Source organism: Sinocyclocheilus grahami, unplaced genomic scaffold, assembly GCF_001515645.1.
Source record: "Sinocyclocheilus grahami isolate Dianchi unplaced genomic scaffold, SAMN03320097.WGS_v1.1 scaffold1795.1, whole genome shotgun sequence".
In the NCBI taxonomy this organism is placed as follows: domain Eukaryota; kingdom Metazoa; phylum Chordata; class Actinopteri; order Cypriniformes; family Cyprinidae; genus Sinocyclocheilus; species Sinocyclocheilus grahami.
The window spans coordinates 52094-66711 of NW_015506974.1; the positions used below are offsets into that span (position 1 = coordinate 52094).

The 14618-nt window shown below is 37.9% G+C and overlaps 1 protein-coding gene across 1 annotated transcript; it reads right to left on the minus strand.

The window, feature by feature from the left end:
- Positions 1 to 9183: 9183 nt before the first annotated feature.
- Positions 9184 to 14367, minus strand: LOC107572683 (gastrula zinc finger protein XlCGF57.1-like). The gene is made up of 3 exons (XM_016259112.1): positions 14209 to 14367; positions 13837 to 13860; positions 9184 to 11030 (listed from the first exon to the last, which is right to left on the minus strand). Exons 1-3 carry the CDS (start codon positions 14354 to 14356, stop codon positions 9778 to 9780), a joined length of 1425 nt encoding a protein of 474 aa, XP_016114598.1. The 5' UTR covers positions 14357 to 14367; the 3' UTR covers positions 9184 to 9777.
- Between the last annotated feature and the right edge of the window lie 251 nt (positions 14368 to 14618).

Sequence of the window (14618 nt, forward strand, 5' to 3'; positions counted from 1 at the left end):
ATAATTTATTATTTAGAGTATCATTTCATTAAAGACATAATTTCATATTTCCATAGTAATAATAATAAAATAAATTATTAAAGGTATAGTTTACCCACCCAAAAATGATATCATTTACTCACCCTCATGGTCCAAAAAAGTAGCCTGCATATGTAATAAATTTTATCAAACAAAATATTTCTTGCTGAAGCTACTTTTTGTAATGTCTGTTTGATGCTTTACACAACAATTACTTTAAATTATCTTTTTGGAGTAATTTCTCAGCCAAATTTGATGTGCGATTAATTAATCACATCATGAAATTAATTAGATTAAAAATTGTAATCGCTTACCAGCCCTAATATATATATATATATATATATATATATATACACTGTATATGTGTGTGTTTGTGTGTGTGTATATATTAACAGTTGCGATGTTGTGTTTTGAGTTAGTTATTAACAGTGCTATGAGATACTGTAACTTTTATGATTTAGTGCTATATAAATAAAACTGAACTGAATTAACCATAAATGCAGATCTGCGTGATATATATCTGATCTGAAGTTTTTGTACAGTAAGACAATTTGTGATTGAAATTTTTTTTTTGTCACCAAAATGGGGCCATTCAAAACCTTTATAAAGTCCAAGTATAAGTGTGGGGGTCACATTTTCCAATAAGGCCTGGCATGCATCCAACTCCCCTGCCGCACTGAGTTCCCCTTAGCTGTGACCATGGCCTCGCATTTCTTACACAAGCACATAATAAAACAAAAATGTGTTTATCTCCCTCCCTCTCCTGCTGTGATGAGAAACCACTGTATCATTTAACGTTAGTGTGGACGTATATTAACCAGTGTGATATACGCCTGATCAACGCTTATTCATTTGTTACTGGTAAGTATCAATACTCATAGATGACCAACATTAGCTTTGCTATTGCCTGATTACATATCGTTAGCTAACATGTGTATATCTATAAGCTAACACTGGTCTCTTACCAAGACACTTGCCCTGTTCTCCTCACACCACACCTCAATTTGTCTCCTCTGACCATTCTTCTGTCTAATCCTGGCCTGTCTCTTGGCCGCATAGCAGGCTCATAATTGTATGGTTGTGGTCCGTCATACGAGTGAGAATAAATTTTTACAATTTCCTCAGCGTCCGAACTGTCATTGCGATCCATTGTTTTCCTATCGTTTAAATCGACCGCTCTCCCTCTCGTTACGGTTTTTATATGCGGAAGTACAATTTTCTCACAAAAACTAAAATACGCTATTGAGGCTTCTGGAGTAAAGTACATTTTAAAGAAAATCGAGTTCCTACGTTATTTCTGTCAGGACCACTATCGTCAAAGATGATTGACAATTAGCATACAGTTTGGATTGGCGGTATGGTTCCATTCTGGGCAAGAACTCCCTGCGCATCCATGCAGCCTAGCATGGATGAGAGCAGGCAGAGCAGCGATAGCCCCCCCAGGTTAAACAGAACAGAACCAACATAAATGTATTGCAGATATCGTTAAAGTTCAATAATGTTATGTACACATTTTAGAATTAGTCTGATTCAAAGGAGAATCAGAAGGCTGAATCCTGACTGACAGAGGAGGAGCTGGGGATGGAGGAGGGTAATTAGCTATTGAGCAATGCGAAAACTGCTGATACTACTGCGGGACCTTATATATGAATACTTAGGTGTCGTATCCCATAGGTTGATGGGGATAACATGACCTGCCAGAACTAACGCTACGCTTGATTTTTCTATACATTGCATATTGCAGGTTAGAGACCCCAGTGAGGCCTTTAAATGCTGTCCTTACCAAAAATCTGTGATACACAACAGCTTGAATGGCAGTTTTGATGGAGTTGAAAGAAGTCTTGGAGCTAGCCTGGTGTTCATCATTTACTGATGAAACCTTAGACTATTTTGAGGTCAAAATCAGTGATCATAGGCAGGCCCTGCAAGAGTTTTTCCCGGAAGTTCACTGCCTTCCTAAACATCATGTGGAGCATTACCCCACCCTAGTGAAAGGCTTTGGGCCCCTGGTACATGTTTGGTCCATGCGATTTGAAGCCAAACACCGCTTTTTCAAAAGAGTTGTGCATGATGCTCAAAACTTCAAAAGTATTTTGAAGACAATGGCAGTCAGACACCAACACATGATGGCATATCATCTTGCTGCACCATCATTTTTCAAGCCAAAAACACAAGCATCCAGGGTTGACTCTGTTCTGGTTTAAGCTATACCAGAAGTGGCTCGGGTACATGTTAGAAAACAAACAACGATATTTTTGGTAATCCACGTTTGTTTGTATCTGTGGCTCTGATAGGTGTTTGCTGTGATATGAACGTCTTTTTAGATTGTCAGACTTAGGTGTATTACGATACATGGCAGTTTCTGACAGTTCATTGTTATACCGTATTGGCCCGAATATAAGACGACCCCCCTTTTTCCAGATGTACCTTTTGGAAAAAGGCTTTTTAAAACCCAAATCTTGTTTTTTCTCAGTAAAACACATTTTGTCTTCAAATATTTTCATATTGCATATTTTTCCTATTTTAATTTTTGTTTTGAAAGTATGGTAAAAACGGGTAAACTGTACCAACAATGACATTAAAAAAATATACACTTTTTGATATACCATAAAAAAAAAGAACAGGTAGCCCATCTGAATTCGGACATTTAGGCTATCCATCTAATAGTAGCCTACCAAAATCTTATTAACAGTAGAAGTTAAATCTTACTGTAGTCTTCAAATCTGGGTACTGTCTTACGTTTTAAAATCACAAAGAGAGTTTGGTCCCATCAGGCTAACGTGACCGTCACGACTCATGCAGCTGTAAGCTTTTCTTTCTCTTTTGTTTTTACTCGCGATCTTTACAACACGCATTGCATTAGGTATTTCATGGCACACTCGTTTTATGCGTATTTGGCGCCACCTATTGTTGTGGGTGTATTATTGACATGTCAAAATCTAGACCCTGAATATAAGACGACCGCATTTTTTCAGATGTATTTCCAAGAAAAAAACATTGTCTTATATCCGGGACAATACGGTATTTGTAATTTTATCTGTAACCTGAAGCTTGAATTGATTGTTTACATTTAATATAGCAGTTTTCCAGGGATCCCTAACACAACCATTTCTGATCTGTTTGCTTTTTTTACTGAACAGCTTCACCATGTTTAAGAGGGATAGGGACATCCTTTGAAATATTACTGAACTCTTTAGCAAATCAGCTCAAAAGGGAAATGTATATAAATTGTTACAGTTAATTATGATTAATAACAATTATTTATATCAGCTGCCAGTGGTAACTGTAGCAGAATTAAATTGCCCTCAACTAATCTGTTCGTCCAGCGAACATTCAGTGTAAGTTCATATCAACTCTAAGAAAGGATACGTTCGTGGCCACAGAAAAGATCTTTCCTACAGTATTAATGCATTAGAGCATGTAGCTAGATCAGAATCATAAAGGGACATTATTCACAAGCAGTGACGGAATCAGAAACTCGTGTAATCTGTGCACAAAAGTTTATTAGCTAAGAACTAACACACATAACGAATCTAAACAAACTAACATACAATCACTTATACAGGCAAGTGAGACTGGACGAATCATTAGAAAAACAAGAAAATGCAGCTATGGAAAAGGAGTCAGTTAATCGTCGAGTGAAACCATCAGCGCCGTTTTTACAACGGGGTCTATATAGCTTATACTGAACCTCTGTTTCGTTTAGTTAAATGTACGATACTTGCATTGCGTTGGTCGTTGACGAGTGTCCGGATGCAGTCTCGGATGAAAGTCTTGATGGTTTCAAGGGTTTGGACTTGCTAACACAACCATTTCTGATCTGTTTGCTTTTTTTACTGAACAGCTTCACCATGTTTAAGAGGGATAGGGACATCCTTTGAAATATTACTGAACTCTTTAGCAAATCAGCTCAAAAGGGAAATGTATATAAATTGTTACAGTTAATTATGATTAATAACAATTATTTATATCAGCTGCCAGTGGTAACTGTAGCAGAATTAAATTGCCCTCAACTAATCTGTTCGTCCAGCGAACATTCAGTGTAAGTTCATATCAACTCTAAGAAAGGATACGTTCGTGGCCACAGAAAAGATCTTTCCTACAGTATTAATGCATTAGAGCATGTAGCTAGATCAGAATCATAAAGGGACATTATTCACAAGCAGTGACGGAATCAGAAACTCGTGTAATCTGTGCACAAAAGTTTATTAGCTAAGAACTAACACACATAACGAATCTAAACAAACTAACATACAATCACTTATACAGGCAAGTGAGACTGGACGAATCATTAGAAAAACAAGAAAATGCAGCTATGGAAAAGGAGTCAGTTAATCGTCGAGTGAAACCATCAGCGCCGTTTTTACAACGGGGTCTATATAGCTTATACTGAACCTCTGTTTCGTTTAGTTAAATGTACGATACTTGCATTGCGTTGGTCGTTGACGAGTGTCCGGATGCAGTCTCGGATGAAAGTCTTGATGGTTTCAAGGGTTTGGACTTGCGATTACGTTCTTCTGGGTTTGAAGAGTGATGAACTCTAAAGATGTTCTGACTCGATGGTGATTGGGAGTTTCTTCCCAGGTGGAAAGTGAAGAAGAGCTAAGAGAGACATCAGCTGGGATCCTAGGATCTTTGTTGAATGGAAAGTCAAGGCCGAAGCCTGGCACAAACTTAAGGGTTCCAGAAGAGTTCTAGCTCACATCCTCCTCATCTTTTCTGAATCTAACAGAACTGCAGACTGGCTGTGTCGAGGTCTGCGTCGGCTCTGGGACTTAACAACCAGCAGACCGGAAGGTGATGAGAGACGAGTGAAGAGACTTAAAAGCCAGACGGATCACTAAAGTGAGGCCTTTTAAGTTCTGTGGAGGTCACACCTCTCGGGGGTCAAAGAGCCAATGGTGACTTGCACTTTTGGAGGGAAAGTCTACGACTCTTTGTCTTAGAGCATGGTATTAAGCATATGTAATTCAATTGGGTGTTGACGCAAAAACTACTAAAAATTCTTAGAACACTAATATGTTGCATAGGTATAAACATATAATATACACTTTCAATTAGATCATCCGAAGACGAATTCATAGAGACCAAACATGGTATAGATGAAATTGTATTAACTAGTGATCTATCATAAGCATGCATAAAACAGTATCCAATACACAAGACCATATAAAAGAACATAATCATACACAATGACCTGGGGATATGCATGATTGGAAGGTTATAGAAAAAATGGTCTATTAATTAATCAAATAAATAATTTCCTATAGCAGTATGTAGAGGTGGAAGATTCTCTCTACATACTTTTAGGTCGTAAAATGTATATGGTCTGGCTGAGGTGTCCTGGTTGCCATGGTAACCAGGGGCCTGGAGCTCATTTACAGACATATAGGCACAGAGTCTGGTGTGGGGTCTGTGTTTATTTGTTAATCTAATGGATTAATTGATTTGTTAAATCTAATGAACAATTGTGTCTGATTGGTCCAAATGCTAGTGTTTTGGCATGTTTGTAACATTATATTGACTTGGGTCTTCATAATTAATTTTAAATATAATTTAAAATGTAACAATTTGAAATGCAACTGAAAGTAATTCAAGATGTACCTGAAATCTAGTCAATACGTAACTCAATGTAATTAATTATGACATGCCTATAAGATTAGCCCTAGCAGAAAAAAGCATTTTGATTGTGACAAAAACACAATCATATTGGATATGGCTCCATTCGTAATGTATGCAACATGCAGCATGTAATGACAGTGGTGAAGGATTTTTTTTATAAATACCTTTTTGTGTTTAGCAGAAGACCGTAATTTTGAGATTACAACATGTGACATGCTACTTGGATTAATTAATTAAGCATTTCTATGGCAACACCATCCATGCCTAAATGAATCTGCAGTGGTCAGTGGTCACATGGTACAAGTGGGCGCTCTAAGAAAATTCCCAGTTCAGAAGCTGTAATTACGAGTTCTACATGGGCATGAATGCTTTTTTATGGTAATTACAACATGGCATGAATGCACATACAAGGACTCATACCTTACATCTGGTGGAAATTTTTCTTTTAAGCCATCTTTGATTTTTTGTATTGTCCCTTTTAAAAAAAAAATCAAATTCAAATGCACTTAATTCATGTCTACTTTCATGCAAGTGTTTGGTCCGCTGTTTCATGAGTGCATCATCAGCTGGACTCTTCCGCAGGACAACATCCTTGTTGAAGGTTCGATGATATGGAGCCCTGGGTCTGTTAAGAGATGCACAGTTTAACCACAAGCTGCCTTCATTCCTCTTCAGAACACAAATGTAGATATTTTTGATGAAATCCGAGAGCTTTCTGACCCTGCATAGATAGCAACACAACTGAAAAACCCAGGCCCAGAAAGGTAGTGGTCCCTTTTAAAAAAAAAATCAAATTCAAATGCACTTAATTCATGTCTACTTTCATGCAAGTGTTTGGTCCGCTGTTTCATGAGTGCATCATCAGCTGGACTCTTCCGCAGGACAACATCCTTGTTGAAGGTTCGATGATATGGAGCCCTGGGTCTGTTAAGAGCTGCACAGTTTAACCACAAGCTGCCTTCGTTCCTCTTCAGAACACAAATTAAGATATTTTTGATGAAATCCGAGAGCTTTCTGACCCTGCATAGATAGCAACACAACTGAAAAACCCAGGCCCAGAAAGGTAGTAAGTAATAATGTTATGAAGCTACGAGAATACTTTTGCTGAGTGAAGAAAACAAAAATAATGAGTGTATTCAACAATTTCTTCTCTTCCATGAGTTCTCATGCATGTGGTGCTGCTGACGCAGGAGCCGGCATTCTGATGTAAAGCCCAGATGCGCTGCGATTCGGGCATCCAGTGCACACTTTAGCAATCAATGTAGAATTCAATAGCTTGAATACAGCGTGCATCTTCCTCTGCTTGTAAACACAGTGCAGCGCATCCGGGTTCCATGTCAGAATGCTGCATACGTTGTGCTAGTTTCGTGAACACCCCGCTGCGGAGACTGACACAGAAGAGAAGAAATTGTTGAATGAATTTAATGAATTTTAATTGGTCAAATACATCTTTAATATTTTGTGTTGTAGATCTTGAGTATTCACAGTGTGAAAATCAGTGATTATTTATAACGATGTATTTCTGACAATTTCAATCATTGAACTTTCCATTGTTATACATTTCAAATTTAATTTGTGTAGTAGATACTGGTGATTGTTTAATTAAATTGCTTGTTTGTATAATAGTGATAAATGTGGGATCCTACACAATTCATGTTTTAGTCATGGGTATATTATGTAGTGTATTAGTGGATGTGATGAATATAAATGGAAATTGTCCAGTATTTAAATGGAATACGTGTGTTTTTAGTGACTGAACCCTGGCTAATTAATAATGACAACAATATAATTAATGATTTAACAAGTGGGTGGAAGGATTGAATTGTTTTATACACTGAAGAAGGCCTTGAGCCGAAACGTTTGTGTTTTTTCCTATTGGTGATGAATGTAAAATAAAATGTAAAAAGAAGAATTTTTAGAGTGCGGCTCATGGTCTCATATACTAAGAAACTGTTGAATAAAATCATTGTTTTTGTTTTCTATGGTGGGTCAGATAGCTCTCTGATTTTATCAAAAATATCTTAAAGGAACACTCCACTATTCCTTGGACGCTCATTTTCCAAAATAGCTAGAGTTAAACAGTTGAGTTTTACCGTTTTTTAATCCATTCAGCCGATCTCCGGGTCTGGCGGTAGCACTTTTAGCTGTAGCTTAGCATAGATCATTGAATCTGATTAGACCATTAGCATCTCGCTCAAAAATGACTATATATTTTATACACGTAGTACACGATGTAACTACAGAAGAGTCAAGTTTTAAATAGGAAAAATATAGAAACTCTTTGGTCATTTTTGAGCGAGATGCTAACGGTCTAAACAGATTCAATTATCTATGCTAAGCTACAGCTAAAAGTGCTACCGCCAGACCCGGAGATCGGCTGAATGGATTAGAAAACGGTAAAACTCAACTGTTTAACTCTAGGAGAGTTGGAAAATGAGCCCATTTTCAAAAATAGTGGAGTGTTCCTTTAATTTGTGTTCCAAAGATGAACAAAGGTCTGACGGGTTTGGAACGACATGAGGGTGAGTAATTAATGACAGAATTTTAATTTTTGGGGTGAACTAACCCTTTAATTCTCTGACTTCTCTAATGCAGATCTGAACCTGCAGAGCTCAGAGACAGGATTGTGTCCAGCAACACATCAGGAGAAGATTACAAAAATATTTGGTTGCATTGAATGTTGAAGAGCACAGTGGCCTTCATAATTCTTAAACGGAAGAAGTTTGGAACAACAAGGTCTCTTCCTAGAGCTGGTCGTCTGGCCCAATTGAGCAATCAGGGAATAAAGGCCTTTGTCAGGTTCTTGGTAACTACTCCTCCAATCAACAGTGGTTGAGCTCCAGAAGAAACCCGAAAAACCTGAAGAAAAAGCCTGTGCTCAGTGCAAGACACACGAAAGCCTGCTTGGCACCTAAAGAATTCTCAGACTGTGATAAAACAATATTTTCTTGTCTGATGAACCTAAATTCCAAGCATGACATCTGGAGGAAACCAGGATCTGCTTATCACCTGCACCATCTCAGCAATAAAGAATGGTGGTGCTAGCATCATGATTTGGGGATGTTTTTTCAGTGGTGGAGACTGAGTTACTGGTCTATGTAGCTGAATGCACCAAAATACAGATGTATGCTTAATGAAAACCTGCTCAAGAGTACTAGGCCACATGATGTTCACCTTCCATCACACAGCCAAGACAACATCAGAGTGGCTTAGAGATGACTCTAGAGAATGTCCTTTAGTGGCCCAGACAAAACCCACACTTGAAACCAATCAAACGTCTGTGAAGAAAACTGAAAATATTAAATGTTGTTCAATAACTGTCCCCATCCAACCTGCCAGCTTGAGATGATCAGCAAAGATCAATGGCAGAAAATCCACAAGTCCAAAAAATACTTGAGACTGTAATCCCTGCAGAAAGGTGGTTCAATAAATTGCTGAAATTTTGCTTTGTCATTATGGGGATTGGAGTGTAGATTGGTGTAAAAAATAATTAAAAGCATGATAGCTTAAGGAAAACAAAATGTAAAACAAAGAGGTCTGAATACTTTCTGAATGCAGTGTAGATGGCTTTATGCAATTTATTAATTTCAACGCATTGTCCTTAATCTAGTAAATCAGCAACAACTCTATACATTTTAAATCATAGAGCATAACTATAACTGCTCAATATTTTAAATTATAGCAAAGAAGATGAATGGGTGTGGCCACATGCATTCATATGAACATGACTAAAGAAAATAAAAAGCTTCAATTTAAAGTTTAAAGAGAAGTAGAATGCAAATGAACTATCTGAACATGGCCAAACCACTTGTGATGATCGTGGTGGATTCTTTTAGGAACATGGAGTATCTGAATTTGAGGCACATTCTGAGCCACTTAAAACTCTGTCCACAGAAAGAACAAGAATAGGGCCTACTGTATGCATGACTTTCCACATGCATCTGAAAAAGAACTTTTTGTGACACTGATCACAATTAAATCAGCTTCATCCAGAATGAACAAGCAGGTGATTTTTTGAAATTGCTCCTTTTTGTAAATCTCTTTTCACACTTGGAACTTTGTCATTTCTGTCCAGAGTGAGTTTGCAAATGACTTTTCGTGTCTATGATATGTGAACTCCTTTCACACAGATGACACTTAAATCTTCTCTCCACTGTGAATCCTCCTGTGGTCATCTAAGGCTCCTCTAAATCTGAAACTCTTTCCACACTGATCACATACAAATGGCTTCTCTCCAGTGTGAATTCTCATGTGGGCGTCAAGATTTCCTTTTTGATTGAAACTTATTCCACACTGTTGGCAGGTGAACGGGTTTTCTCCAGTGTGAATCCTCATGTGGACTTTCAAGTTTTCTTTTCGACTGAAACTTTTTCCACACTGTTGGCAGGTGAATGGGTTTTCTCCAGTGTGCGTTCTCATGTGGTCATTAAAGTGTCCTTTCTGACCGATATTCTTTCCACACAGCTGGCAAGTAAACGGTTTCTCTCCAGTGTGAATTCTCATGTGTCTTTTGAGGCTTGTTGGTCGATTGAAACTCTTTCCACACTGTTGGCACGTGTAAGGTTTCTCTCCTGTGTGAACTCTCATGTGGACTCTGAGGCTACCTTTATTAGTATAACTCTTTCCACACTGTTGGCAGGTAAAATCACATCTAGTTCCAGTCTTTTGAGCTCTTTTTTGCGACAAAGTATTTTCAGTCTGATTGACATTAATTTCAGAGTTCTCTCTTGAGTGAATCCTCATGTGCTGATTAAGGGCTACTGAAAATCTGAAACTCTTTCCACACTGATCACATACAAATGGCTTCTCTCCAGTGTGAATTCTCATGTGGGCGTCAAGATTTCCTTTTTGATTGAAACGTGTTCCACACTGTTGGCAGGTGAACGGGTTTTCTCCAGTGTGAATCCTCATGTGGACTTTCAAGATTCCTTTTCGACTGAAACTTTTTCCACACTGTTGGCAGGTGAATGGGTTTTCTCCAGTGTGAGTTCTCATGTGGTTAATAAAGTGTCCTTTTTGACCGATATTCTTTCCACACAGCTGGCAAGTAAACAGTTTCTCTCCAGTGTGAATTCTCATGTGGACTTTGAGGCTTGCTGGTCGAATGAAACTCTTTCCACACTGTGGACACGTGTAAGGTATCTCTCCTGTGTGAACTCTCATGTGGAATTTGAGACTATTTTTATTAGTATAACTCTTTCCACACTGTTGGCAGGTAAAACGACGTCTAGTTCCAGTCTTTTGAGCTCTTTTTTGTGACAAAGTATTTTCAGCCATTTTCTGTGAACAACTAAAATATTTTCTCCGGTTAGGAAAGCATGTTTCTTCATACTGATCTTTCTGTTCATTTTCTTTCAGTTCTTGATTGTCCTCCTTCAGTGCCATTGGGTCTAAGTGGAAAAATAAATAGAAAAATAACCCTAGTTTAAAATGGCACAAAGCAATGTATACATAAACATTCAACATGTAAAGCATCAAAACCTTTAGATCCTACATGCACTAAGCTGCTCTCAGAAACTCTACTAGATATTGTTAACTTTTAGCTTTTCAGTTTAGCTTAGCAATTTATTTTCAGAAATTAAGCCCCATCATAGCACAGAGACTGTCCCTGTAGATCAGGGATGTGTAACTTTGGTCTTTTATGGCCACCGTCCAGCAGAGGTCCATTCCAACCCTAATTAAACACGCCTGCTTGTAATGTTCAAGAAATCCTGAAGACTTATTTTAGATTGTTTAAGTGTGTTTGATTAAACTTTGTATGCTCAACAAAGTGTAATCAAAGCAGTGTTGTGATTACTCCTACTGAGAAGTCGCTGATCTGGGCTGTGTTTCCCAAAGCATCGTAAGCCTAAGATGATCGTAGCTCCATTGGTGGCAATGGGTCTACAATGTACTTAGGCTCACGATGCTTTTGGGAAATGCAGCCCTGGTGTGTAGTGTGCACATAACAGCAACTATTGGCGCTTTTCCACTGCATGGTACGGCTCGGTACGGTTCACTTTTGGGGGGTTTTCCACTGGGTACAGTACCTAGTACTTTTTTTAGTACCACCTCGGTTGGGGTTCCAAGTGAACCGTACCGTTACCAAAACGTGACGTGTAAACTCTGCTGATCACTGATTGGCCAGAGAGAATCGTCACTACCTGCGTCACTGAACTTGCGACACAAACACAACAGAACCGCTAGATTTAAATCAGCACAGTCAGCGAAGGATCGAACGCAACTGTTTTGAACGAGCGCACCTTTTTAACAACCAAAAAGTTTTGTTGTCCGTTGCGGAAGAACAGACGTTCCTCTCGTTGATAGCAGAGGAGCGATCCAGCGAGAGCTTGATGGGGCGACGCGGAATTACGACGCTCAAAGTTCAATGCAAAGGGCGAAATTGTCTTTTACAGAATTTGCTTTTTAAGGCCTACAACAAACAGCTGGTAAGGACTACAACAAGCTACTTCCTGGGTTAGTGACATCACAAAGCCTGAAATTTCATAAACCCTCCCCCAGAAAAGGCAACAGAGGGGGTGGGGCCATTTATGTTGTAGTAAGGATGTAAACAAAGGGCAACGCTGTTTGGCTTTGCTACCCATTTAGCAAAATGCTAATTCATAGTTAACAGTCAAATGCCTACAAACACCTACAAAGTTCTTTTTTATCCCACCAGCGAACTTTGAATGTTGTCAGATAAGTGAGAACATGCACTCTTGGGGTTCTACTTTAATTTTTTATGCCCTTCCCTTGCTACCTTTCCTCCATCTCATGGACTCCGATGTACATTATTGCAAGCTGTTGCCAATTACTGGTGAAACCCACGTAATGGGTTTAAATGAAATACCCTAATCCAAATCTCTTGATCACTTGGAATCCACTATGAAGATAATTTATCATTTACTTTTTTTTCCTTATTAGTTTGTCATACATCCTGTTCTGTAGGCCTATAGGGCTGTTAGAGAAAACCTAAAAAAAAATACACAAAAATAGAACAACAGAGTGAAAGTGAACTTCAAGTACAAAATGAAAGAAGTTCACAAATGTATGTTTTTAAAGGCATGTATGTCTACTGATCTCTAATTTTTCATAATTTAACATGACAATACGTGACATGTCATTAGAGGTGGGTTTTGAGAATCAGTTCCAAATTTCCAAGAGCCGGGCATTTGATAAGACTCGCATATTTCGATTCCATCTAACGATTCCTGCGTTAACATTTTCATGTGATTTTAAACCAGTCAAGTGCAAGAAGGGAAGGAACTTGCACACTGTTTTGCTTGCCGCGCACACAGAGTTCCGTGCATCTCCAGAAAAGGTCGTTCTTATCCAGAACAGACTCCATCTATTTTACAGTATATCCTTGTAAACACACCCATTTTTGTCTCAAGTGAACATAAACAGACGAGAAAGAAAGCGTGTGTGTAACAGTATTTTTTAGATCCACGTGCGTTCGGTGTTAAAGAGACAGCATCCTAATAAACATGTGCTGACTGTCATTAATGTTAATCAAAGAACAAAAGAAAATCATTCACTGATCTTGACTGAATATTTTTTGTAACTTTAATGAGGATGAATCTATATTTTAATGAAATGAAAACTATGCTGTCTTTTTAAACTTTTGATTTAAATTTTTATACCTGAAATTTGTTCAGTTAAATTTATTTATGCTATTGTGTTAACTGATGTTGTTCCCATTTTATTACTGACTGTACTTGACTTTACAGGGGTCATCGGATGCAAAATCCACTTTTACATGGTGTTTGCATATCATGTGTCTTAGCAGTGTGTGGACACAACACCCTACAATGATCAAAAAAATCCATTCACTACTTTTTTTTCAACAAGACGTTTTGATTTTCTGAGCAATATGACGTCATACTGCTCAAGCCCTGCCCACAAACGCTAACAGACTGTCCCGTATTATTAGCATATTCTTACAACCAGTTGTACACTGTCCGCCATTTTCTTCATGTTTGACAACTAAATGTTTGACTTTTTTTTACTTTATTGGAATCGAAACTAGTAATGATAAGCTGAATCTGAACTGGAATCAATCAAATTCAAACGATACCCAACCCTACATGTCATAAAAACAAATGTCCAAATAAAACCACTTTAATTATGACATTGTTCATTTAGATCATTTCTGTAGAGCTGGACATTTTAACAAGGATGAAATTAATGAGTTCAGATTTAAGAATGAAAACCAACCTGTTTGTTCCTCAGTATCTTCATGTTTGACTTTGAATGCTTCTTCAATCTTCACGTCTTCACTCTCCTCTTTAATAAACTCCATCTTTGTTTGTTCCTCAGTATCTTCATGTTTGGCTCTGAATGTTTCTTCGATCTTCATGTCTTCACTCTCCACTTTAATAAACGCCATCTTTGTTTGGGTCTCAATATCTTCATGTTTGACTCTGAATGCTTCTTCAATCTTCATGTCTTCACTCTCCTCTTTAATAAACTCCATCTTTGTTTGTTCCTCAGTATCTTCATGTTTGGCTCTGAATGTTTCTTCAATCTTCATGTCTTCACTCTCCACTTTAATAAACGCCATCTTTGTTTGGGTCTCAATATCTTCATGTTTGGCTCTGAATATTTCTTCACTCTTCAGGTCTTCACTCTCCTCTTTAATAAACTCCATCTTTGTTTGGGTCTCAATATCTTCATGTTTGGCTCTGAATGTTTCTTCAATCTTCATGTCTTCACTCTGCTCTTTAATAAACTCCATCTTTGTTTGTTCCTCAGTATCTTCATGTTTGGCTCTGAATGTTTCTTCGATCTTCATGTCTTCACTCTCCACTTTAATAAACGCCATCTTTGTTTGGGTCTCAATATCTTCATGTTTGACTCTGAATGCTTCTTCAATCTTCATGTCTTCACTCTCCTCTTTAATAAACTCCATCTTTGTTTGTTCCTCAGTATCTTCATGTTTGACTCTGAATGTTTCTTCAATCTTCAGGTCTTCACTCTTCTCTTTAATAAACTCCATC

What these genes read in the sequence shown, in the direction of transcription:
- LOC107572683 (XM_016259112.1), bottom strand. Translation starts at nt 14,356, where the DNA reads ATGGAGTTTATTAAAGAGCAGAGTGAAGACATGAAGATTGAAGAAACA. An exon ending in AGAAATATTCAGAGCCAAAC is followed by an intron (nt 13,861 to 14,208) that starts ATGAAGATATTG and finishes TCAAAGTCAAAC; the next exon opens with ATGAAGATACTGAGGAACAA. An exon ending in AGATACTGAGGAACAAACAG is followed by an intron (nt 11,031 to 13,836) that starts GTTGGTTTTCAT and finishes TTTTCCACTTAG; the next exon opens with ACCCAATGGCACTGAAGGAG.